The sequence below is a fragment of the Xenopus tropicalis genome, chromosome 8, assembly GCF_000004195.4.
Source record: "Xenopus tropicalis strain Nigerian chromosome 8, UCB_Xtro_10.0, whole genome shotgun sequence".
Taxonomy (NCBI): Eukaryota; Metazoa; Chordata; class Amphibia; order Anura; family Pipidae; genus Xenopus; species Xenopus tropicalis.
Genome location: NC_030684.2, coordinates 70,297,162 through 70,325,127, shown reverse-complemented (window position 1 = coordinate 70,325,127; position 27,966 = coordinate 70,297,162). Strand labels below are relative to the sequence as shown.

At 39.7% G+C, this 27,966-nt stretch overlaps 1 protein-coding gene across 1 annotated transcript; it reads right to left on the bottom strand.

Annotated features, from left to right (window-relative positions):
• Positions 1-14: 14 nt before the first annotated feature.
• ptgir (prostaglandin I2 receptor) lies at positions 15-12,248 on the bottom strand. The gene is made up of 2 exons (XM_002932631.5): positions 11,069-12,248; positions 15-1,526 (listed from the first exon to the last, which is right to left on the bottom strand). Exons 1-2 carry the CDS (start codon positions 11,867-11,869, stop codon positions 1,176-1,178), a joined length of 1,152 nt encoding a protein of 383 aa, XP_002932677.1. The 5' UTR covers positions 11,870-12,248; the 3' UTR covers positions 15-1,175.
• Between the last annotated feature and the right edge of the window lie 15,718 nt (positions 12,249-27,966).

Here is a 27,966-nt window from a genome sequence, read left to right as displayed (position 1 = left end):
TGAATCAAATATTCTTATTTGGAAGTCACAACTGTATTAGTACCAGACATAAGTACAGTATTAAAGTTAATTTGTGTTATAAATAATATTGCTGTGCACAAAAATGACGAAGACCAGGAAAGAATTATGTTACTATTGAAAAATTGGTTATCTCTCTCTTTATTCGCTCATCTTTCCATCCATACTATGCTTTACCACTTACACACATTGATTCACAAGTGCTTTTCTATGACAGCCTAGAACTTCCATCTACCTACAGTATGTATTGTGTTTGGGCTCAGGTTTATTTACTGTAGATCACCTAAAGGCCAGTCAAGTTGAGATTTAGGGGATTAAGCCATTTTGGAATTCTAGATACTTCATCAGCTTAAAACAGCAAAGTTAAGGTGGCCACACACAGGCTGATTCTAGTTGCCTATATCGCCCCCTTAGACCGATTCGGCTGCTAATCGGCCCGTGTAGGGGCAGCAACGACAGGCCTGCCCGACCGACATCTGGCCTGAAATCGGCCAGATATCAATAGGGCAGGTTAAAAAATTTAGTCGGATCAGGAACCGCATTAGCTTGTTGATGCAGTCCTCGAACCAACTGCGCCCATTACCGTCGTTATAATTCGATCGTTTGGCCTTCATTAGCCTAAATTCGCCCGATATTGCTCACCTGTATGTGGGGATATCATGACCTTGCCAAGTGAGTGGATCTTAACGTGTATGGCCAGACCTTCAGCAAATCTTGTACTTTAAATGGCGGCTCAAACCAAAAAAATGCGTAAGACCACTGACATTTAGAAATCCTGGTTTATCCAGGATTGTCCCCCCTTTTGAGACTGTGCTCATAAAGCTGCTTGGTCACTATACAGTATGTACTGGTTTTAGTTAAGTTGCATCTCAAAATGTTTAAGTTACATCTAATTGGTTTAGTCTTTGCATGTCCAGGGTAAATAGGACACTGGCTTTAAAAGTGGGTTTACAACTTTTATTTCCTTTTAGCCCACAATATGTCCCCTTAATATATATGAGGCCTTTTATCATTATAGAGTGCTTTTTGTTTTGCATAAAAAGAATGTCTCAGTGTCTCAATATGTTCCCTTCACCATTGCAGCCCTTTTGGGTAAAAGTTTGATTTGACTTCAGTTTTCTTACTAGGTTCAGTCTCTGTCTCACATCTCCCAAATCTTACGGTGGTGGAGGGAGTAAAGCAGCCTCTCGTTCGCCTGTGCCTTCTCTTTCACTATCTCTTTCTTTTTTAAGATTTCCAGCACAGCATGTGTCTCCCACTGGCACCAGTTCAGGTGATCTTGGTATGAATCCTGGGCTTGAAGGTTCCAGGAAGCTGGTGACACTTGTAGGTTTGTTAGTGTGGCTCCAGCCAGAGCAAAGCAAGGAACGAAGCTTCCTGAATACAGATCCACGGAAGATGATGAAGATCCATGGGTCTAGGATGGGGTTAAAGGCACTGAATCTAAATGCCAATAGATCTGCTGATTCATTATCATCTTCATAAATAGCACCTAGAAAAGCACGCAGCTGTAAGGTAGAGAGAGAGGCAAGTCACCTATTGTGCAAATAACTGAGGGGGCTTGAAAAGATGCATTAAAATACATTTTGGAAAAATATTTAAAGGGCTCATAAATAAATGTATATAAATCGTAATAGCAATAAAAAAAATAGACATTAATAGGCTTATTTATCAATTTTCAAGTTTGTGAATTTGAATTTGCTTTTCTAAATTGCATATCAAATGGTCGCTTGTTTATTAATAAGGAAAACTTATATTTTTTATTTCATGTAAAAAAAAATAGACATTAATGGGCTTATTTATCAATTTTCGAGTTTGTGAATTTGAATTTGCTTTTCTAAATTGCATATCAAATGGTGGCTTATTTATTAATAAGGAAAACAAAATCTCAAAACTAGAGTTGAATATGGCCTGACTTTGCCTATTACAGCCCCCGCTGACTACTATAGAGACTTGCTAGTTTTTACATGGTGAATTTTTGCACTTAAAGGAGAATGCAAGTCAAAATTTATAAACCATACTGCTAAATAGTTCTCATATTGTTTAGTTAAAACGCTATAGTTTTGGCTCACCTAATCAAATATTTACTCCATTACACTTACTGCAAACTTTCTATCCGTTTTGAAAAAGGGATTCCCACTTCCTTTCCCTCTCCTCTCGATACTGCGCATGCATTTCGCATCCCCTCCCCCTGACCCCAGGTGTGCGTCTTCCTTACAGTCTGTTTAATATAAAATTATTTTGGCCCTCGCTGCGCACCGCTCGCACTATGTGGATGCCCCCGTATGAGAGAGTAAGTAAGTAAAGGTGAACGATTAATGAAAAGGGAGCGCTCGATCTTTTCCTATGGAAACGGCTGCTCGCATTTGATTGGCTGGTGGGCGTGAGTAGCGAGTGCAGCATGACGCACATGCTAATAGATCAGGGAGCGCGCCTAGGCAGGAGAGGAAACAGTGTCAGATTGCAGGCATGCGCAGAAATCAGGAACTCCAACCATTGTGACTCAAGGCTGCAGCTGCCCCCCCCCCCATGCGCTCCTGATGTGTGCGCACGTGCTAACTGAAGATCTGGTCGTAGTGTCTGTGCAGGAGCATTGCATTATGGGAATCTTCTCTACCCAGCTCAGCGTTTTTTCTTCCTGTTTGGCTTCTGAACAGGAGAAATATGGGGAGACTTAAGGGCACTATTGAGAGAACTGAAGGTATGCCTGCAGCTTGGGATTAACTCTTTACTAGCCTTTCCTTCTCCTTTAAAAAATATCAGACATTCAAATTTTAAGAACAAAAAAAACTTGAATCTAGAAAAAAGAATCTAACTCCACCATTGATAAATCACCCCCTAATTGTTGCCTCTATAAAAAAAAACACTTATATTCCTTTAATTAGTACTGAAGTTGAAGGAATATATTCCAATAAATTCTGATAAAATTGGCTTAAAGGAGAAGGAAAGTCATTTTGGCATTTTACTGCCAATAGATTTGCCACATTAGTGCCACCTAGAACAATATATTTATTCCGCAGAAACCATTACCATACCTGAGTAAACAGCTTTAGAATTTTTTCTGTTTGCTTAAGATAGCAGCTGCCATTTTAGGTAGCTTCCTTCCTGCAGTCTCTAGCGTTATAGCTGAGATCACATATTCCTAAGGGAGTAGGGAGGGAGTTCTTAGCATTCTGGTGGGAGGGGGGAGCAGGAGATGGGAGAGAGGAAGTCAGACACTGGAACATCATGTTTACAAAAAAAGAGACAAGAAATCCTGTGTTTCTTTTGATAGAGGCCTCAGTGCAGCATTTCTGTGAGTGCTTATGGCTTTACTTACATAGACCTTTCTGATAAAGCTTACTTAGTTTTTACCTTTCCTTCTCCTTTAAGAGTTCAGGAATACATCTCGAATACAGTGGAACCCAGCTTTTATGTACCCCTTTTTAACATTAGCTGAATGAACAGGGCTTGTGATGAACATACTTGTAGTTGTACTTAAACTGTAGTTGTAATTAAAAAAATATCTATGGTTTTTATTCCTTGCACTAAGCATGAATATGAAGCCAGTTTTACTTTAGTACTTCCTGTCACTTCCTGGTCCCAAAGAATTTCAAAGAAGGTGATAGAACTTTATTACCAGTCTGCTGAAAAACCTCTGATAATGAGCTTCTCAAAGGCTGTTGCTTAGAGCAGGAAAGGGCTTTGTTTGTGAAAAGATAGATAGGAAGCTCTGAACAAATTGCCGTGTTTATAAAGGAAGGGGATATGAGTACAGCGAACATTGCCCAACTTTCACTTCTCTATACTTGCTCTTCTGTGTTTCAGCTGTAAATCTTACTATTATCCTTGCCCCTTCTCTGTTCTCCCCAAGCATTTAGTTTTGTCCTCTAGATTTGTTCTAATTTCCATTTGTCATTATTTTTTTAACCCGTTACACCTTTTTTTTACCTATTTTGCCCAAATGATTTTTTAGTATTTACCTGGACCCGGCTGGTGCAATTGCAGGTTACTCTATGAAACCATATAAATCAGATTGATAATTATCTAACATGAATTAGCACAAGCAAGGTCCACTTGATTACCATATTGCCAGCATTTTGCCACCCACCAAGTTAAAAATCATGCAGTTGACAAAACACCCTCAGGAGGTAACCACATTGCTGGTGATAGTATAGCGAATGGACCAACTGCTGAAAATTGGCTACATGGGGCAAGTTGGAAATGTGCACAGTTGTTTTCACAAGATCTGCCAAATGCTTTACCTGCACCAAACTTGTCTTCCATTGCAAACTATGTCAGAGTAACCAGTTCTCTCTTAAATAAAATATGCTTGTATTTTTTATTAATGAGATCAACTGGAACCTGTATCCCTTAATTTTCCCAGGAGTGGCTATTTAAAAAAAAGTGACAAAAAGCAAATCACAATATTCTGAAAGCGGAATATAAATTTAAGTTAAGGGAAGCAAAGCTCAGCAGAAGGGCTGAACTATCAGAAAGTGAAAACCTGCTAAGATTTTGCTGTGTAGTTATAGGATATCCTGTTACTCTCTGCTTTTGTTTATTGGGTGACGCACGATGGAGCTGGAGATAAAGTATAAATCACTGTATGTGTGTTTTATATGTGTATAAAGGGATGCAGAGTTAGGAGCACAGGCACCACCTCTCTCACACGTGAAGCCATAAATCTCCCACGCACCAATAGGCATGCCCTGCCACTCACAATGGAGTTTACAGTACATTCTACTTAAAATTCATCAGCATTATGTGCAAAGTATAGAACTACAGGTATGGGACCTGTTATCCATAATGCTCAGACCTGGGTTTTTCTGGATAAGGGGTGTTTGTGTAATTTGGATCTCTATACTTTGAATCTACTAAGAAATTATTTAATCATTAAATAAACCCAATAAGATTGTTTACCTTTAATAAGGATTAATTACATCTTAGTTGGGATCAAGTACAATGTACTGTTTTATTATTACAAAGAAAAAGGGAATATGTTTTTAAACTATTTGATTAAAATGGAGTCTATGGGAGGTGACCTTCCTGTAATTCAGAGCTTTCTGGATAACAGGTTTCCGGATAATAGATCCCATAACTGAACTAATAACTTACCACTTTTTAATATATTACCCCTTGTTTTAATGGATGTACACATGCTGATTTAAATTCTTGGTTTAACCTTCTAAATGTGATAAATGTGAACACCAGGCATTTTCCATACAGTCTGGATTGCAAAGCTGTGTACAATAGAATCAAAAATATTGCGCACAATATTTTTATGGGCAAATAAAAAAATATCACACAGTAAGATTTGTTCTTAAGGTAAATTCCATTGCCCCCAATTAACTGAATGACTTATTAGCACAATAATGATTTATATGAACTGCTTAATGTAGTGTAACATCAGCTGTTTATATTGGAATCTTTTTTACTGAATTATATCAGCATTTTCATGAACTTTCCAGCAGGGGAATGACTGGTTAGTGGGCCCCACGGGAACATCATTGTGCCCATAAACATACGCAATTTGCGTAGCTTATGTAAGAACATACATTACTTCCATATCAAGCAATGACAGCGCAGAGCAGGGGCAGGTTGGTGGAAAGGGGTTAAACTTAGGGCAAACTCCACTTATCCCCAATAAACTCTTTATATGAACTACTTATTATAGACCAGGGGTCCCCAACCTTTCTTCCTCGTGAGCCACAGTCAAATGTAAGAAGACTTGGAGAGCAACACAAGCATCATAACAGTTTATGGAGGTGCCAAATAAGGGCTGTGATTGGCTATTAGGCAGTGTCTATGCACACTATCAGCTTACAGGAGGCTTTATTTGGTAGGAATTCTTGTTTTTTTTCAACCTCAATGCTCATGTTCATGGGGGGGACACACATAAATAACTTGTGCTGTACCCCAAAGTTTCTGATGGCGCCCCTGCTGACAGGCATAGCTTTGGCCTGAGTTCAACTACACAGAGCAGAGAGGAGAGTAGACCAAAAAAAAACCCACAAAAGTAGGCATTGTTCTCTGTCTGCATTTTGTAGGAAGATGCACTCAGGCCAACGCTGTGCCTGTCAGTGCAGCTACATGAAGCCGCTAATGAGAGTGGATATGCTTCTCTCCTGCCTACACCAGTGTACAAACACAGCCAGAGAGAAGCAGACCTTACACCAAGTCTGACTTTGCCCTTAAGGTAGGGGAGTGAAGGAGCTGTTTTAAAGGAGAACTAAACTTATAATCATGGGGGGTACCAAATGTCAGGCATCCCTCCAGTGATTATATTTTCTCACTTTCTCAACCCCAGACTGGTGCTCCTGTTTGCTTAAAACTGCCCAAACCTGGGGTACATTTCTAAAGGGCCGCTTAGTTCTTCAGGCTGGGTTTACATGTGCAGTAAAGTGAAAAGCTGACATTGTGCTGTCCCAAGTCCATTAGAATGAAGAAACAATAGTAGATGAGCTCTCTGTGGTGTTTGTTAAGAAGTACCACTGGCCAGTGCAGTTTTTACAGAAGCACCAGCCTGGGGTATCAGGTGAGCAATAGGGACTGCCTAACCTGACTGCTTCATTGCCAGAAAGTATTGCAGATTGTAGAACCTATCACCTGCTGCACTACACATGGCACTGCTATACTTATGCCCTAAATCAGTGCTGTCCACCTGGCGGCCTGCAAACTGAATGCTCCCCCCCCCCGTGTGCCCCCCCACCACCTGTCTGGCTGCTGTGACTGCTTACCTTTGTGTAAGGTTTAATTATTGCTGAGATTAACTGCCCCCTCCTGCATTGCTCATGCCTCACATTCAGGCTGTAAACCCCTATAATTCCCACCTATAAATCCCTGTATTAATATATCTTTAAAATCCTGTACTGTTCACAACTCAGGCTCAGACTGTACATCTGCCAGCATTGTGTCACTGTTTGTACTGCCTGCCCTACCCTGCCTGTGTGTGCCATATTCTGCCTGTCCTATGTTGCCTGTTTGTGCCATACTTTGCCTGCCCTATGTTGTCTGTGTGTGCCATACTCTACCTGCCCTATGCTGCCTGTGTGTGCCATACTCTGTGGGCCCTACCCTTTTTGTGTGTGCCATGCTTTGCCTGCCCTATGCTGCCTGTGTGTGCCATACTCTAACCCATGCTGTCTTTGTGTGCCATGCTCTGTCCGCCCTATGCTGCCTGTGTGTGCCATACTCTGCCTGCCCTATGCTGCCTGTGTGTGCCATACTCTGCCTGCCCTATGCTGCCTGTGTGTGCCATACTCTCTCTGCCCTATGCTGCCTGAGTGTGCCATACTCTGCCTGCCCTGTGCTACCTGTGGGAGGTGAAACTGGCAGGGGGTTGTAAAGGGCGTTTGTTAGCATTTGGAAATAATCATTATATGGTCCCTTAGGTGTGTAAGTTTGTTCTGGGGGTTGCTGTGCTATCCACAAGGGAGGAGGAGGTATATGGATTTACGGTTATGTTTTAATATGACATAATGAAAAACTTCTTTCACATACAGTATATAAATGAAGGGTGTTATTCCTGCAATGAGCACGAACCATTTGGCTTTTTGCTGCCCTACCACTATTAATGTGGGTATGGTCTTCAAAGCTCTTGTGATAACATGGGTGGGGTTTGAAGTAGGTACAGTTTAAAAAAGGGGAGTGGTCAAAAGTGGCTTTCATTATCGGCCCTCGGTACCACAGAAGTTGGACAGCACTGCCCTAGATCATAGATTCTATAATCTGTGGTACTTAAACATAAATGAAGCACATCACATGCTTCTCAGAGTCTAATAGAGTACTCACAGTCCCTGTCTTTTAAAACTCACTGTGCCCTCTAATTATCTAAATGTTCACCTGTGCACAACCACACAATTTATGACACCAGTGCACACAATAAATTGTGGAACTCACACAATACTTTGTACACACACTCATCCTTAAATATTGACTCACGCTCAAACACCACTCTGTGCGCACAATTTTTGTGTACATTGCATATAAGAGATTAGGCTGCTGCCACATGGGGCTGATACTTGGCTTGTAGATAAAGGAAGGCAAAGAATCCACCCCTGAGCCAGCACCAGCCTTTGCCTGTGTGTGCATACTCACGCGGCGTTTAGGTGCTGAAATACACTCTGTGTGCCAGCACTCAGGCCAATGCAGTGACTCCAGGTGCACACACAGGAGAAGGGTGATGCTAGCGTAGGGGCTGATTTTCAGCCTGCGTTTATCTGAAGGACGAGAATTATCACTGGGTGGGGGGTACAGGGGGTTAATGGGCCCTTTGTCCACTGCACCAATGGCGATCCTAAGGCTGCTTCCACCTCTCTCTCACTCCGCACTTATAGCAATAGCACTAGAGTCGGTCCAGAGAGGTTTTGCAGTTTTAAAAAAACTGAAAATTCATCTCCTAAAGTTACCAGAGGCAGCTTTTTGTTGCCCCCTGGTAACTGGCTACTCACTGCCAGTTACCAGTGCCGCCTGAGACAACGTTCTCACATTGCCTCATGGCAGGAGATAGCATGCAATGGCTCTGCCCTTGTGATGTCCATAATAATGCTGATAGAGAATATGTGACATTTTATATCAAGTTCAAGAACTGGCGTGAGCCTAGCAGTAGCTGCAGTGACACTGGATTGCACAGCATTTTGTGCAATATCACTTTTAGTAAATAAGGCTCCAGATGCCATGGTTTTCCAAAACAAACTGAAAAATGTGCTTATATAAACACTTCCCTATCGCACTTTTTTTTTTTTTTTACTGGAATGCTGCTGCCATTTTTTAAACATTCTTTTCCATAAAATGAGCTGTAAGTTTTATTCTTTAATCAATGCAAAAAACATGTGGTTTTATTTTAAAAACCCTCTTATTGTGGGAAAACATATTTATAATACATGCTTAAGGAGAGGATTGGGCTTGCTTAGGCAGTTGTTTCACTGTTGGCGAAAACAGCACCAAGTTTTTTCTTACCTGCATTCTCCAGCCATAGACATAGGGGGCAAATTATAACCACTTGGCAAATTTACACTTGGGCTGTAACTCATTGCAACCAGTCAGATAATTGCTTTCAGGTTTCAACCTGCAGCTGGCTAGAAAAATCTCACCACTATTTCTGGTTGCTATGGGTTACTGCTCAGGTGCAAATGGGACCAGTGTTTATAAATGAGCCCAACAATGAGTTGGCAACTTATTGGCCTCCCAACAGTCTGCCTGACCAATATCTGGCCACAAAACATCCAAATATCTACTGGGCAGATTATAAAATCCAGTCAGCCAAGGACAGCATTGGAAGGCTGATGATGATGCTGAGAGGACTGGTTTTATTGATGCCTGGTACCTTTTTGGCAATGTGGTTTTCAAAGGCATTTACCAGAATATTTGCTCTCTGGTGTTGTTTGCTCTCAAGTGTCAGAACACAGCAATCCTCATTTGTAAACACGACCCATGGCGCAAAGTGCAATTTCCAAATGTGGCGGTGAATAAATTGGACACCAATGCTGCTACAGACATGGGATCTATTATGCAGAATGCTTGGGACCTTTTTCGGATGAGGAGGGGTTGTTCCATAATTTGGATCTCCATACCTTATGTCAATTAAAAAAACTATTTAAACATAAATAAACCCAACAGGACTGGTTTGCCTCCATTAAGGATTTATTATATCTTAGTTGGGATCAAGTACAAAGTACTGCTTTATTATTACAGAAAAAAAGGGAATCCATGGGTCATGTTAATAACAACATCAGCATCTGATTTACATGGCCCAAGACAGTACTGACTATCGAGAAGTTATTTGTGTAAAAAACTTAGAAATGGGAATAACTCTTAAGAGCATACTGAAAATATCAGGAAAAAAAACCCAAAATCGATAGGGTCCCTTTAACTCTGTTAAACAGTAGAAGTACATCGAGTACCAGTTGTGTCACCATGCAAACCATCTCCACAACTGAGCAAATACAAAACTTCTGATTTCCACCTATACAAATATAATACATTTTGCTGTCCATATGAAGAAAAATGTAAAACCTTCTTTGCTTCAGATATTAACACAACATAACACGCTGGCCCCCCTCCCTTCTTTCACATATCCACAGCTCCAGCATTCCTGCATGGCAGCAATTTTTACTCCTTCTCATAATCTAGTTTGCTTTCCCCCTAAAATATGCAGTATAGCTGTCTTGAGTTCTGCCAGCCGTGTCCTTTGCATATAACTAATATCAGTGTATAATAACAGCCTTTTTCACACACAAAGACAGTCTTTATACAAAAACAGCACTGTCCTTTCCTATATTGTACAAACAGTGGCAGCCACCACCCCACATATTCGTAGTTTCACTCGTATTTATATTCGTAGTTTGCATTCGTATTTACACACAAACACACACGCTGAAATGTTGATTTTATCTTACTGTCTTATCCACACACATTTCTAGTGTTCACAGTTCTTCAGGCTGATACATACAACTGCATGTAGATTCTGTAGCAACCCAACTGTATACGGAATCAGTCTTCTTGAAGTACTTCTCTTATTTTCCCCATTTAACTTACCCAGGGCAACACTAGAATCCTTTTTTTTCTCACACACCACACAGCCAAATTACCCATTCTTACTCACACATACATTATCCTTTTGCTAATACACTACCTTACACAACAGATCCTACCTCCTATTCAATATAGAATTTATATTCGTAGTTTGCATTCGTATTTACACACAAACACACGCTGAAATGTTGATTTTATCTTACTGTCTTATCCACACACATTTCCAGTGTTCACAGTTCTTCAGGCTGATACATACAACTGCACGTAGATTCTGTAGCAACCCAACTGTATACGGAATCAGTCTTCTTGAAGTACTTCTCTTATTTTCCCCATTTAACTTACCCAGGGCAACACTAGAATCCTTTTTTTTCTCACACACCACACAGCCAAATTACCCATTCTTACTCACACATACATTATCCTTTTGCTAATACACTACCTTACACAACAGATCCTACCTCCTATTCAATATAGAATTTAAGCCTCTTACTAGTTGTCCTTCATACAAGTGCATCCTCTGATCTCCAGTACTTACCGTCAAGGGAACAGTGCAAACCATGAAAATAACTGTCATCAGTACCAAAAGGATTAAATGTTCCAGCTCCTCCTCTCCTGCTCCCAGAAGCCATCCACGAGCACCACATCTGCGCAAGGACCCTCTTCGAGCCTTCTGTCCCTTCCGCATTCGACAAAGGCTGGCAGTCACTGAGGTATTGCAAATCACTATGGCCACAATGAGAAGCCCAGTGAGACTGGCATAAAGCAAGGAAAAGGCTAGTGCTCCGCTCTCTCTGTGTCCTGGTACTGTCATTCTGATGAAACACCAAGTGCCTGGGCAATACTGTTTATGTTCACCTACTCCGACCAGAGGCAGAGCACAGAGTAGGGCTCCAAGAACATAGGAAACAGGAATGGCAGCATGGGCCAGACGGTGACCCCAGGAGTGTTGAGCATACACATAGGGATGACTGATCGCCAGGCACCGCTCCAGTGCCATACAAAAGAGGAGCATCATAGAGGCTAAGCTGAAAAAGGTCATGGCAAAAGCAAAAAGATGGCAAAGAGGTGCTGCACCCAGAGCCAGGATGGATGACTGTTGAGCATAAGAGACAAAGACCATAGGGCTTAGTATACAAGTGCCAAGGAGGTCAGTCACTGCCAGACCAGTCACTAGAACCCAGAAGGGTGATGCACGAGCTCTCCTTTCTCTCCGATGTACACCAAGAATGCCCAGAGCTAAAAGATTGCCCACTACCCCTCCAGCAAACATCAGGGTGCTGACTGCAGGGTGACCATCCTCATGTACTCTTGTTGCGTTCTCACAGGAGATGGACATGGTGGGGGTCCAGACAGCTAGTACTTCAGCAGGGTTCCAAGGTAGGCGGCAGCATTTGCCCGTCTTGCCACTGGAGTTGTTCCCTCTCTACTTTTTTCCCTCCCTCTAAATCCCTCTTACCTGTCTCCCACCCTCTCTTCCCATGCAGCTCACACTGCCTCTGAATAAACTCTTCTCACTATATTTTCTTACTGGTCTTTTTACCTTTTCTTGCATATTTTTGTCTCATTACTGCTATTAATATCCTATTAATATCTTTTATGCAAAATCAGTTTTTCCACTTTAAAAGATTTTCATTTTAATTTTTCTACTTCTCTTTCTGCCATTATCAGCCCCTTTCTTATGCCCTGTTATTTCCCCTCTCTGCTATACACTTGTCTGTGGCTAGCCCTGACTGTAATCTGACAGTGGTTTGCACTCCAGGGAATATGAGATGGGAGGGGGAGGAGAATGAGAATAGGAGGGATAGAGCTTGAGTTAAATATTGGGAGAAACTCAATAAAAAGTGATACAAACAGGAGGAGGACCTGAACAGTCAGACAGGGTCATTAGGACAGCGAGAATCCATCAGAGAGGCAACTGAAGTGACTTTGTGTGGCAATGTACAAAACATAACTACAAGTTGAAGTGTCGGTGTATTTGACAGAGAAATATGTTTTAAGAGGATGGTAACAGTAAAACTGTGTGTATGTGTTAGTAAATGTCAGTCAGTGTGACATCTATACTTCCACCACTATGTTACATTGGCTGCCACTTAAGCCTGACTTTCTCACAAGAAAAATGTAGGCACAGACATAATGCCTTAGCACTAGGTCTCTCACACATGCTGCAGATCCCAGGGGAATGTGACGTGAAAGCAGCAAACAGATAATAACCAGAGACAGTCTGTTTAGAAAGATCAGACAGCAGAAATCAGCCTGTCAGTGCACCGCCTGTTAGTTTATGTGTACAATGTACAGTATATCTCTCTTTCTGCACAAACATGCATAATAAGTTTACCCTAAGGAGCCTGTGATTATGTGCCTCAAGAAACAAAGCATATACTGTATGATGGTTGTTTTATGCAGAGACTGGTCAAAAACACTTTGGCACCCAAGGCAAGAGAGACAGTCTGTACTCTACCCCCCTGGAGGTTAATGCTTCATTACCCACTGTCTGAAAGAGCTAAGAAACTTAAGGTGGCCATACACGTGGCGATCTGACGATGTTTCGTACGACCATCGGTCGCACGAAACATCGTAAGATCCGCCACACACCATTCAGGGCTGAATCGGCAGGTAAGGAGGTAGAAACAATAGGATTTCTACCTCCTTCTGCCGATTCAGCTCTGAAAGGAGAATTTTGGTCAGGCGCCTTCTATGGCGCCCGATCAAAATTTTCAAACTGGTCCGATCGGCGAGTTGTCCGATATCAGCAGCTTCCTGCGATATCGGTCGACTCGCCGACATGCCATACATGCACCGATTATCGTACGAAACGAGGTTTCGTACGATAATATCGGTGCGTGTATGGCCACCTTTAGACAGGAAGGGAGAGGAGAACAATAAGCCATTATTGACAGTTCATTGGAATTTAACAAAAAAAAAATATAAAACTGCAATGAACCTTAATAGGCATTTACTGCATTTTCTAATTGGACCAGTGTGGTTAGTGGAGTACCGCAGGGGTCAGTCCTTGGGCCTTTGCTTTTTAACTTGTTTATTAATGACCTGGAGGTGGGCATAGACAGTACTGTTTCTATTTTTGCTGATGACACTAAATTGTGCAAAACTATAAGTTCCATGCAGGATGCTGCCGCTTTGCAGAGCGATTTGACAAAATTAGATAACTGGGCAGCAAACTGGAAAATGAGGTTCAATGTTGATAAGTGCAAAGTTATGCACTTTGGTAGAAATAATATAAACGCAAACTATCTACTGAATGGGAGTGTGTTGGGGGTTTCCTTAATGGAGAAGGATCTAGGGGTTTTTGTTGATAACAAGTTGTCTAATGCCAGGCAGTGTCATTCTGTGGCTACTAAAGCAAATAAAGTGCTGTCTTGTATAAAAAAGGGCATTGACTCAAGGGATGAGAACATAATTTTGCCCCTTTATAGGTCCCTGGTAAGGCCTCACCTTGAGTATGCAGTGCAGTTTTGGGCTCCAGTCCTTAAGAAGGATATTAATGAGCTGGAGAGAGTGCAGAGACGTGCAACTAAACTGGTTAAGGGGATGGAAGATTTAAACTATGAGGTGAGACTGTCGAGGTTGGGGTTGTTCTCTCTGGAAAAGAGGCGCTTGCGAGGGGACATGATTACTCTGTACAAGTACATTAGAGGGGATTATAGGCAGTTGGGGGATGTTCTTTTTTCCCATAAAAACAATCAGCGCACCAGAGGTCACCCCTTTAGATTAGAGGAAAGGAGCTTCCATTTGAAGCAGCGTAGGTGGTTTTTCACGGTGAGGGCAGTGAGGTTATGGAATGCCCTTCCTAGTGATGTGGTAATGGCAGATTCTGTTAATGCCTTTAAGAGGGGCCTGGATGAGTTCTTGATCAATCAGAATATCCAAGGCTATTGTGATACTAATATCTACAGTTAGTACTAGTGGTTGTATATATAGTGTATGTATGTGAGTGTATAGATTGGTAGGTGTGGGTCAAGTGTGCTGGGTTTACTTGGATGGGTTGAACTTGATGGACACTGGTCTTTTTTCAACCCTATGTAACTATGTAACTATGTAACTATGTAACTGCAAATGTCCCCTCCACTGTTCCCAAAATGGTTCTGCCCTAGGCAGGTGCCTCTGCTGCCTACAACTAGATCCAGTCCTGGTTGAATGCTATGTGCATATTTTAGTGGGTTACTTTTCTTGAAAATGTAAATATTCCTTAGTTGAAGATTTTCTATAAAAACAGCTACAGAGCTGACCAAGTGGAAAGTGTGTGTCATCAGCGTGCAGTGGCAGAGACTGATGATTTCTGTAGCACTACATAAATCATACCCATTCATATTTCCACAAACCAACTTGCCTGGTTCTGAAGACATGGTAGTTGTATGAGACCCTAGCATGAGGTGTTCAAAAAATAACCTAGCCGCAAGGGAACAGTGATATGGGACATTATCCTGCCTACTTGGGTTCAAAAACTCCTACACTTAATTATGTGCCCAAGGATTCTGCAGAATGATGGCATAGTTTATGTATTCACACATGCCAGCAAAGGCCTTGGCACAGACTGACTGAGCAGTCGCTTATGTTTGAACTACTGCTCAGCTATTCTGATGTTGGCATAGGCTTGTAAGGTAGAACTTGGCAGCTAAGGGTGCAACAAATAAAAAGAGTTCTGCTTTTGACGTATTTTCCGCAGAGGGAAATATCATAAGACCTCTGGATATATAAACAGATTTTAACATGTCTAAATCTATATCTAACAGCTACGGTAAGTAAAACCAATTGATTAACACAATAGGCAAGACATACAGATCTATGAAAAAGATAGTTGTACAGCACCAAAATAGATGCCAGTGATTATACTTTTTTATTTTACTTTTGTAACGTCGCACCATGCTGCTGGTTTACATCCTGTGTGCCAGAGCTGTCCCAGTCCAGGTAGTGACAATATGTAGTTGTAACAGGCTGGATTTTGTATATTTTGATGACAGTATCCCTTTAATTCCTGGATGTGTCTAGATTCTTTAGGACAAGGCTGTCCAACTGGATGCCCATGGGCTGGGTTTGGCTCTCCAAAGCATTTTTATGGCCCCCAGTCGGTATGACATCATTTTCATTTTAATCTGGCACACTACATATAATTTGTTGGACAGCACTGCCTTAGGAAATAGTGTATAGCACAATATATCAGTAATGAAGCCTATATTGTGTTTATCTGAGATATGACCTTCCCTGTGCTATATTTTCACCTGTAGCTGATACCTTGCAAGGTCAGTCTTGAGAAAGCTCTAACAGAACTAACCAGGTGTTCCCATAAACAGGTATAACACATATAACTCTGCTGTATGAGATGGTTCACAGCAAATCAAATAAATATGTATTTTACACATTCCCCAAACTCAAATCATTATAAATGCTTTGTGTTTGTGAGTATCAGTACAATATATAAATCTTTTTTCCACATCTTCTAAAATACATATTATTTTTACATCTTGCATTAACCCCGGACCTACCTTTCTTGTTCTTTCCGGGTCTTATCACAAGAAATAAATGCTCACACCCCACATACACACACCTAATAAACATACAGATATCTTCTGGAACTAGGGGTGTGGTTATCTACAGAACACGTCACCTCCAGAATATCCCACAGCCACCACTGCATCTGCAAAAATGAGTAGAGCGGTATAGCACAGAAAGTTACACCACACCCGGCACACCTGGTTTTCTACTAAAAGGCATCACTGAATTACTCAAGGATAAATGTTGTAACATTAATACTCACAGGTTGTATCTAATGACCATAGGTGACCATACACAGATTTAAGTTAGACAGTTTCTTATTAATCAGCCTTTTTTGCACAACCATCTTTGCATGCACTTGGGGCATTCTCAGAAGACCATCAGATCTCAGATGCCTAGATTACTAATTGCTTCTAATCTCAACACACGGACAAGGCACTGGCAGATCCATTTTACTCAGATGCAATTTTTCAGATCAGTGGACAAAGTAATGGGTTAGGGCTGTTTGGTCACTCATGTGGATGGCCAAATTAGACAGGAGACTGTATAGTCTGCACATCAGTCTTCTGGATAATAGCCAAGTTGGCTCATTTCCTAAGGAGCAAATGGAAAGGGGCCTTCAAATATTTGGGAAATGTCACCTTCTTCATATTCTTTGTTTTTAGCTTCTTACAAAGAGTTTCTTAAAGAGGTCCCAAACACAAAAACAATTTGAACACAGTTTATCTAAACAATGTTCAAATATACATCAAATTATTTGTGAATATTATTTCTATTAAAAGCAGTGTCTTTCACTTCACTTTGCACTTGTGTTTCTGACTCCTGAAACAATAAAGCTGTAGCCAGCTGAATAACAAGGGAGGGGGAACTGATTTCTGTGACATTGTTTCGAAACCAGAGATCAGAAGGAGATAAAAAAAAAATACTGCTTTCAATTGCTGTTAGATTTACAAATAACTTTAAAACCACTGAAAATGTTATTTATGTTAAAATTTCAGTTCTTCTCTCCAGCCTCCTCTTGTTTGCCCCTGGGTTTATCCATCTGTCTACCTCTGGAAAATTCTTTTTACCTCCACTATGTTTATTCCCCCTTGCTTAAGAATATGAATACATATGTAACAGAAGAACTACTGGCTTACCATGGTCATAACCTTATGATTAATATCAATCCTGGCATTGCTGTAAAGTACCTTGAAGTGTGTTTATTCACCATTTATGTTACTTTGATCATACCCCTAATTATAACATCCTACAACGCCATGTGTAAAGCACCAACATTAACACCAACATATAAATACTCGCCATTTTAGGAGACAGAAAGGAGAAGAAAACCTTATAAATGGGCATGCATCAGTTTGGTTGGTTCCAGATGCTGCATTGTATATATAGTAATGTAATTCAGGAACAGCTGCAGAGCCCCAACGCTAAGCTCCTTGCCCCGGTGCACGCAATGGCTTTAATGCACCATATGACAAACACACACAAACTGCCAGATAAACAGATTCACTAAATATACACAGGTGCACATATATGTTTATATCACACAAACCAAGCACAGCTGACAGTCCACACCCGTCTCATCACCTCCCATGGAGGTTTTATGTTGTACTGGAGGGACAAACTTCCAGCTACTCTCATCTTTCAACACTAGTTCTTCCCAAATCCCTCCCCTTTCTAATAGTAAAAATCTATGAACTTAAAGAGGGAACATTCCAGTATACATCAATTAAAAATATGCAGCCTTTTTATGATATTTAATGTTAAAATATGGTTTGGAACAGTTACCTAAGCCAAGTCCCTGTTCATCTGCTGATCTGGCTGACTACAAATAAAATACAACAGTAGTCGACTGTCCTCAGCCTGCCTCCAGCCTGCATCCTCCAAATCCCACAATTCCCTGCACACGTGATGTCAGTTGGGAAAGTAACATCACAGTTCAATGCATTGTGGGTTATTTAGTTCCTTAATGCTGTCTGTAAGCTGTGGAGGAGTTGTTACAATTTGTAACATCAATGTTTCCGCCCCTCCTCTGCCTTTAAATGATGCAGAAAGAGAAGCCCTGTTTTGCAGCTGGATTTCAGCATATACAAATGGTATGTGTTCATACTTTTTAAAGGAATAGATTACAGTAATAGGCGGGGCTCTTTATCAAATTTTGGAAACTTTAATTTGATCTGTATTTATTTTAAAATTTGAATTTATAGAAAGCTCAAATGATTGGTTTTATTAGATGATGTTTACCTCTCCCTGCAAAATATGTTCTTTTCACGTTCTAGTATCCAGCTGAAGAACATGACCTTTATTTCTTTCCTTTAATTCTCAGAAATCTGCTTTTATCTAGCTCCTTGCTAAACTCTATACTGTAGTATACATTTCTAGTACCTCTCCCCCACAATTCTTTCCTCCAAGCTGTACATATTTATGTTTCCATTCATTCTATATGGCTTCTCTGAGCAGTGCTCCATGCTAAAAGCCTATTTTTGATCTTTCTCTGGTTTATGTCCTTGTTAGGATGTTGGATCCTTATTTTCGTTGATGGTTAAACGTAACAGAAAAGTTATCTATGTCCGTTTCCTTGGCTGTTAAAGAAAATAAACATAAAATACCTAAATGTGAAGATTAACTCTGCAACTATAATATGGTGTCTCATCCCCTGCTGGAAATAGTTTAACTGTTTTAGGGAGAAAGAATAGGCTCACGCACTTGTGGTGTCGTCTCTGTCTGATCTGAATGTCCCTATTACGTAATCTTCAGCTTTATTTGGCCACAACTACTTAGCACCATGTACTGTATAACTATTACAGATCACTTTTGTCTACTAGAACAAGCAGTTATCTATTAGTGACAGCTGAAATCTGTTTATTTTAGTAGAGTATGCAATCACAGTGTGGATTCACTTGTGACAAAAAAGTCACTGTAAAATGCAAAGTCTATATATCTATATGTCACAGATGTGTTAACTCAGAGGCACAATTTTATTTCTTTAATGATATGTCATTTTGAATGATGAAATGCATGAAACAATACTTTGCCATGAATGCTGCTATTAGTATATACAAAATACAAAAATGTTGTATGTTTTCTAAGTTTTCGAACTGTGCGTATTTTTTGCAACTTTTTCGTTAATTTGCGCGACTTTTTCGTACTTTGCGACAATTTGTACGACAAAATCATATTTGTCGCAATGAGTACAAAAGTTTTGGATTTATTCAAACTTCGGTATCGTGACTTTCCTTGGGCCAGGATGGAGCTGCAGAGTGCCATTGAGTCCTATGGGAGGCTTCCAAAAACATGCACAGAAAGATCAAAGTCAGAAAGGTTTTCCCGCCATTTCCGATCGTTCGGATATGAAAATTTTGTGACACCATTACAATATTATCGTGACTATTACGATCTTTTCATAAGCATTTTCGTGACATTTCCGATCATCAGAAATTATCATATTTAATCTGAATTTTTCCCATTTCGTGATTCAAATTCATACTTTGATAAATCTTCCCCATAGTGTTAGTATCGGAGAATCTATCCTTTCTTTGAATGTCAAACACAGCTCTTGCCTACTATTCAGTCAGTCAGTCAGCCAGTCACTCACGCTACATCTGTGCAATTAGTGATTTTACTTATTATGAGTTGCAAAGCTCCTCCTCCTTTTACAACTCTGTCACCCCTTCTGTCTATTTTGTACATGACTGCATCCTGTTAGCGTTCATCGTTAACTTGTCATTGTTAACTGTAACACTGCTTACTTTGTTATAAATCAGTATATCATACTGTCAAGTCTTAAAAGCGTTTAGTCTGGGTAATGATGTAAAATACCCTACCCAGTATGTACCTACCAGAGCATGTAGTTCAAAAGACAGAGAGAAATGGAAAAATTGAGGGCCAAAAGGGAAAGTTATATACGTCAATAATAATTTACTTTAAATAGACAGATGACATCTGTCACTGTGAAACACTGGGTTTTTTTTACCCATTAGAATAAGACATAGTAGAGCACTAATGAGTAAAAGAATGAGGGACAATGGCACAACAGTAAGAAAAAATGAAAAGGGCTAAATATAATACACATACACACTTTTAAGAAGGGAATAAGGACAAAGAAACTGAAACTGGTTTTGGTACTGAAAAACATTGTGAGGCTGCACTGTGCAATCAGGCCACATTTAGTGAGAGGCCTTGCCTTCTCCTCTTTTTCACACTGACTAACTCCATAGGAAGCATGTGATATTACTTTTTAGTCCCCTTTAGACATGTGTATACGTGCAGCCCTAAGGTCTCATTTATGCTCTGCACCTTTGATCAGTTCTGCTTTTGCTGGAACATCCAGTGAAATTCTCTGAAAAACCCATGGGCTTAAGCTTTATAGTCAAACATTTGTACTTGACAGTAGAGTGGGCAAACAAAGCAGGGGCTATGTTAGTTGTGGGCAAGAAGCAGAGACTTACTGAGCAATTCTAAATATTGCTGGCCAGGGGCCTAGTGATTACAGGAAACTGTTGTTGTGAAGATGTCAGGCTTGGAATTTTAACTGCTATCTTGTCACTAGGATTTACTATGTTAGCAACCAGGCATCAGTGTAGGAGTCAGAATGGAAGATAAAGTCCAGACAGAATGGTGGACTAAAATAGATCCATCTATAACATACTAAATGGCAATTTAATGGTAAACTTCCCCTTTATGTGGGTGAAAGTGTTTATGGAACACGGGTAACATTATGGTTAGAGAACAACAGCAGCAAGATTTTCACCAAGGATTTGTTGTAGTGCTTGTTCCCTGTAGGCATAGTCCATTTCTAAGTTAACTCCTACAAACATTCTGTTTCATTATTGTGGTTCTGTGCTCACAGCCAGTGTGGGCTGCTAGATAGTATAAATAAACATAGGGTTCTTGGTCTGTACAGTGTGTCTCTGCAACTTGATGTATGGGTACAACTAGGTGGCTGGCAGATATGAAAATGCTTTTAGTGTATGTGAAAGGAAAGGGAGCAACCCATAACAACCAACCAGCAGGAAGTATTCACACATCTTACTGATTGGTACGGGTTACTGCACCTGGGCAAACCTAGTGCCTTTTATTACTTATGGGGGCAAGTCAATAAAGAAACTAGGGATGCACCGAATCCCTGATTTGGTTCGGGATTCAGGCCGAATTCAGAATTTTTTAAAGGATTTGGTTTCGGCCGAACCCACGATTCGAACCCAATCCTAATTAGCGCTAATTAGCATTCGGAAGGGTTAAATGGTAGGGGGAAATTTTTTTACCGGATTCAGTTCGGGATTCGTCAGAGTCCGTCGGGGACGGTTCGGGGGTTCGATGCATCACTAAAAGAGACACCTTCTTTTTCCTGTCACCAGTCTTGCTACAGCTGAGAATAGAGAGTGGGATGTGCTACGTTATCCCGCCTTTTTCTAATCAGCACAAGCCTTTAGCCACCTGATTGTTTATTGGTGTCATCCCACCCATATTCCTGCCCAGGGTTTATTTGGAGGTTGCTCTCTATGTTATGTGTGCAGCCTTGGTCTCCTGTCATATAAACCTTGTTCATAAAATTTGTTTCTGTATTTCTTTATCACTTTGTAAATGTATTTCAGCTTTGTGTGCAAGTGCCATGCCTTTTGTCTGAGTAGGCCACAGGCCCTGTATCTCATGTCCTTTACAATTAGTTTTTATATTTTAGTTTTCAGTTTTTATAAAGGAGGACTACCTACCACCTTCCCAAGTACCATGTAGGGGCTGATTCACTAAAGGTCGTTAATGCTTAACGCATAGTTTTATGCGTTAAAAAGTGTTCGATAATTAAGTACCGATTCATCAAAGTCATTTTGCATGCGTTACTACTCATATCGTATGCGCAAAAATCCTGATTATCGCAAAGCATTATTTTCATCGCATTGGGGTAATTATCGAATAGAAATAATACTAATGCATAATTCACAAACATATTTGAAGCGTTAAAAGCATAAAATGTGGCGATAATTAATGTAAAACTTAATGCCTCCCAGGAGTAGGCGTTACTAAACAACATTGAAACTGGTGATTGTCTGTGGTGACAAGATGGAGTTCGCAGTCGGATTTTTTCAAGTATGTGATCGTCCTAGAGTGATGCATCCTCCAGTTTTCAGGGAAATGGTCATTTTCAGAACAGTAGTTTTCAGAAAGTAATGGTTACGTGCGTAATAGCGTGCGCTTATATCGCGTGCTACGAAATAACGCATAAATATATTGCATGGTTTAAAATAACGCTTAAAAAAATGTAATCGCCAGATAAATAATGACAATAACATCGCTTCTTAATTCAGACAAGTGTCCTTTTGGTCAATCGACCGTTAATTCTCAAAATATAAGAAGTGATAATATTTTTAACACATGCTATAAATATCACTTGTTTTTTCGGACTTTAGTGAATCGGCCACATAATGTCTTTGAATATTGTCTATTCTGTTTTGTATAACAAGAGAATGTGTCTCTTTAACAAATTTCTTGGTGTCATTCATTCTTTCACATTGTTTCTACCAACCTTGGTTTTGAACAAATGGAGGGACAGGGGCATTCTGGATTTTTGCCACCCCTAGAAACTTGCAGGGAATTGCCACCTGAGGCTAAATTCCCAACTTGCTTTATAGCAGCAGCAACCAATTCTTTTCCCATGTCTAAAATAGATTCCTACCTTGTGTGGAAATTATAAGTTAATAACTGGTTTCCTGTGGATAATTGCCCATTGTTAGTAAATAGGCCCTAAATCTCCTATAATAATATGCATATCCAGTGCCAGTTATGCATATTATTTGAAACAGTATTCAGTACATTTAACATAACAATAGCATTAAATTACAGGGCCCTCATTATCTAATGTATCAATTTGTTTGTCAATTTCTTGTACCCTTATGTACAGTGAGGAGGAATAGATTGGAACTTTATAAATAAATGTAGCAATAACAAAAAGTTTTGTAGGTAGAAATGCCACATTTTTATTCAACATTGTCATGCCAGCAGTATTGCCCTGGCATTGTAAAGAGTTAAACCTGGCAGCATTTTGCTTTTGTGTCCGCAAGAGACCCTTAATTAATTAAATATGCAAGGGACTTTGGAAGGTGACAAACCTATCTGGGGTAACAGACAATGCGGAGCCAGCCATTTGGGGCAGGGAAGCTGGGGGCCTTTGGTTTCTTTGATCTGTTGATCAAAGAAAGGCAATTGTGGACCTAAGAACAGCAGGAGGGAACAGCCTTGAGAAAATATGTATATAGAAAGGGATCCATATCTCCTTTGCTTTAGGGTTAACTTCCTCATAAATCACATATTGGTTATGAGGAGGCCCCATGCTTCCCAATGATACCAAACAGGGACAGTCTATACCCACCAGTTAGGAGGGATAATTTCTGGGGGAATGGGACATGAGACATCCCTCACGTTTGGTATCATTTTGATTGCCCACATATGGGTTAAAGCAAGCCCATATTTTCATAATAATATTGGATACTGGCAAGTACCAATATTATATGACAAGAAACTGGCATGAGAAGTGCAGCTCTCTACAGGGGGTCCCAAGGGACAAGTTCCTGGACACTCCCTCCTCATGCATACGGTAATGAGGAGGGGTCCCAGTGGGAGATAAAAAGGGCAACAGACCCAGGTACTCATTAGTTCATTCATGGGGTCCCAATTCTGTTGGGGTGTTTGCTCAATTTTCCAAACTCTTGCCTCAGGAGGACACAAAAGATAACTCGGTGTTGTATTTCCTTTTATTTTATTTACTGTTTGTATGTGTATATCTCTTTTTGTAAAATCTTTTTAAATGCACAGTTTACCCTTGTAATATTAAATATAAAATTTGTTATGTCCTTTGGTTCTGTGTAAATACAAATTAACTAGTTGACTGCTAGCAGGAGAGTGTGTTTGACTGTAATTTAACCCTTTGGCTGCTAGAGTGCTTGTTGAATTAGTGAAAGCTAACCCTAAGAGCAGTAAGAGGAAGTTTGTGATACATTGAGATTAGGTTTCTATCACCTGTTAATGAAAGATGGTGGCAGCGAATAGTTATTTGGGGCGGTGGTGTGTTTGGGGGTGCCTGATGTTAGTCTAACCTGGGTGAAAGGTGACTGAGTGTAACCCCTTGTTTCCCGGTGTCAGGTGCGTCTGAGAGTGGTGTGTTCCTGACAAACATGTTTCCTTAACATGGAACCCGTATAAGTTAATACCGACCCACAAAAACATAGCAGACCATGTTTCTAAGTGCCAGACACCTGACAATTACATACAGTAGCATTTTAGAAGGTTTACCAAGCTACTAAAAATCTCAGAGCCAAAGTGCCTGTAATTGTCCTTAATCCTTAATATCCTTAATACTGGCATCATATATTAACTTCAATTACTAGCATCAGGTATTTGTTCATTGGCTCCTTGATATCTTGGTCTTTCTTAAAGAAGAACTAAACCCTAAAAATGAATATGGCTAGAAATACCAAATGTTATGTATTTTAATAGCCCCCCCTCAAAAAAATGTCTGTTTAACAAAGATCTGTTGAGTGTTTCACTGTACGTTTGTACTTACACTAATGTTCATTACTAGCACCAAGGCTGTGCATGTGTTTGTTGAGTACTCCTCTTTGTTCACTATATATTTTGTTGGTTTAAAATACTCAGCATAGTTCATTACTTACTGATATCTCCATGTTTCTGTAATTGTGGACCATATCAAGAAAAGTGGTAGGAACCTGCTAAATGATGTTTCTGATGTTTGATGTCCAGGTTCAGCAAAGATGTCAAATCCTGTTTCATTTACTGTTTACGTCAGTCCCTAGGTACAGAATATATGTGACCTACGCAAGCGAGAGTGTACATATCATTAAGCAATGCCTTAATGTACACAGTGCTTAAAAGAAATAAAATATCTGAATTTAACTTGTATAATTTAAAAGCATTCTTTGAGTAAACACAAGAAAAGAAAATAAGTGCTTTGCAGAGTTTATAATGTAACTGCATGTGTGAAAGCAAATAAAGCTTGATTCAGGCTGACAGCCTTGGGTCCTAGAAAAGTAGTAATTTAGGAAATAAAATGGAGCTCTACTTTTAGGCATATTCCTGAACTTGTAAAAAAGTTCATGTACTATTTTTTTTAAGTCTAGATAATCTCTCTTTCTCACTCTGTTTTTTCTTGCAAGATCTTTCTTTGCTTTAATGTTATGGTTAGTATCAGAGCAGAGGATTCTGGGAATGTGACAAGCCAAGTATTAGAGGAATGCTAAACATGGTATTATATATTCTGCTATTCCTTGAACATTACATAGCTCTGTCACTATACCTCCATCCAGCCATACAGTCCAGTCTACTATTTGAGAAATGCTGGGTCACATCTGGTCTCTTTGCTATACCTACATAGGGAATGCATGGAATTTTGTAAAGTACCTCTTTTTTTCCAGTGAAAAGCTACTAGGGAGTTTTGGTATGCAACAGAAACTGCTCAGAGAAGAAGAAATTATTATTTTTTTAATCATGTAATTTCAGTTTGTATTGTAACCCAATATCCTTTGAGATATCAACAATAATTATACATTATTGCGACCTTTAACAAAATCTAACTTATGTAAATAGACATGAAATATATGAAGTTTAAATATTATGTCTTCTTGTTTAAAGACAAACAGAGGGTGCAGCCAACTAAAAGAAAGTACAAGATGTAGCCCATAGAAAATAATGTGTATACTTATCCAAATAAGACAGTAGGGTGTAGGCTGGGAATTGGGAATCTATTCTAGGTACTAAGAAATAGTAGAAGATACTATTAAGTGACTAGTTTATTTGTATGTATGTATGTATGTACTGTATGTGTGTATAACTTTATTTATAAAGCGCCACAAGGGTACGCAGCGCTGTACAATCTTACAATATACAAAATTACACACAGGGAGGACAAGTGATATAATAAATAAATGCAATAAATATATATATATATATATATATATATAAGTGCCATGTGGTATGAGACACAGTAGGAAGGAGGTCCCTGCCCCGTAGAGCTTACAATCTAAGTGGTTGGGTAACATACAGGCACAAACTGGAAGGTAAGAGTGCACTAGGTATGGGCATTTGCCCTCATGCGCAGGACTGGGCTAAATAATGTTTTAGTGCTCCAGAAGGTAACAGCTGAGCTTTTTCTTAAAGAAATAATGAAGAAATAATGAAGAATTTCTGTGTAGGCATTTAGGATTTACCAATTCATAGTTTAGGAGAAAACCATATTATTATTATTATTATTAACATTTATTTATAAAGCGCCAACATATTCCGCAACGCTATACAACAAGTGGGTTTCATACATTGGACATACAGAGTAACATATAAAGCAATCAATAACCGATACAAGAGGTGAAGAGAGCAGCTTCTTTATTGTAGGTGTGTCCAATGGTGAGTCCATTGTGGGGAAACCTGAGGGCATTTAAGCTGGCCATATATAGGCACCGATATTATCGTACAAAACTTTGTTTCGTGCGATACTCAGTGTGTGTATGGCGGAACAATGGAATGACCGATATCACAAAAGCGTTGGATATTGATCGTCTCGTCAATCAGTCAGGACAAAAGATTTTGATTGGGCACCATTAAAGGCGTGTTTAGGGCTGAATGGTCAGGAAGAATCCCTAGAATCCCTATTGTTTCTACCTCCATATCTGACGATTTAGCCCTGCATGTCAGTGGAGGGTGGGAGCGATCTTTCCTACAACCAGAAAGATTATAATTGTAAGCTGTATGGCCACCTTTACAGTAGGAGAAGAGAGGTGCCATACTCTCTGTTGTAAAGAATAAGTAGTTATTATACATACTTTATGTAATATCAAACCTGTGGCCAGATATCAGTTAGTTAGGCACGTGGTCTGAATCTGGTTAAATAACAGTTACACAGAATTAGCATTCATTTGTTTTGTTTTCTTACCTCTAGAGATATATGTCTGCTATTTTTGCAGTGTTTGCCCCCATCATTACCAAGATAAGGAGCCCTGCATCTTTGGAGGTAAAAACACCCAAGATGGGCAAATTGTCTTCATTAAGAGGTTCGTATGCAAGTTGTTGGTGATTTGGGAAGGAACAGATAAATACTTGTTTTTATTTCCTATAATGTTATGGGCCTTTTTGTAAGGATTGTTGATTTGTTTCCTTTTCTTTTTATAGCAGTTTATTATATAGTTAATTAAGGGTTAAAATAGTGGTTGGACATTCCAAAATTAAACCCTTAATATAACTGATGGTTCTTTGTGAGCCTTAGTACACATGGCTTGAAACATTTTGGGCTGTGTCCTGATGACTTCTGAGTTTTTATGGCTGGAACAATCAACAAAGTATGACATTTTTACCTTATTAATTGCTGCCTTTGGTGTACACTGACTCTTTTTTCTTTACTTTTTTTCTATACTTAAACTGAAAAAAAAAGATTCTGCATCTTTTTGTGTATATGTTATGTATTTGTGTATAATTAGCTTAGTATCACAGTACTGTAACAGATTATAGTGAGGAAAGTAAAACAAATTATAGTACCTTCACTTGGAGAAGGTCACAAAATCCCCCTGGTTGGGTAGGCTCAGTATCTAATACAAATCCTTAACCAATAAAACTCAGAATAGCCTTATATATGCAACAGATGCTAAATACTTTAGAGGATTTAGGACATTTGCCCAGCTCGGCTCAGTTATAGCAATACTCTCATTAACTTGATTTTATCTATGCATGGATCCTAACAGGAGAGAAATGTATGGCAGAAAACTCTTCTGATGCAGAAAATCAAAACATGGCAATAAAAGGAAATGTGTTTAAAATAACACATATAACTTTTTCTTTTTAACAGGTATAACTACTGTATCCGAAAAGGTCCTAGATGTTTATCATTTTTTTCCCCTGAAGAATCCAGCTTAGTCACTTGTCTCTGAGGTCTGG

What these genes read in the sequence shown, in the direction of transcription:
- ptgir (XM_002932631.5), bottom strand. Translation starts at nt 11,869, where the DNA reads ATGTCCATCTCCTGTGAGAACGCAACAAGAGTACATGAGGATGGTCAC. An exon ending in TTTGCACTGTTCCCTTGACG is followed by an intron (nt 1,527 to 11,068) that starts GTAAGTACTGGA and finishes TCTACCTTACAG; the next exon opens with CTGCGTGCTTTTCTAGGTGC.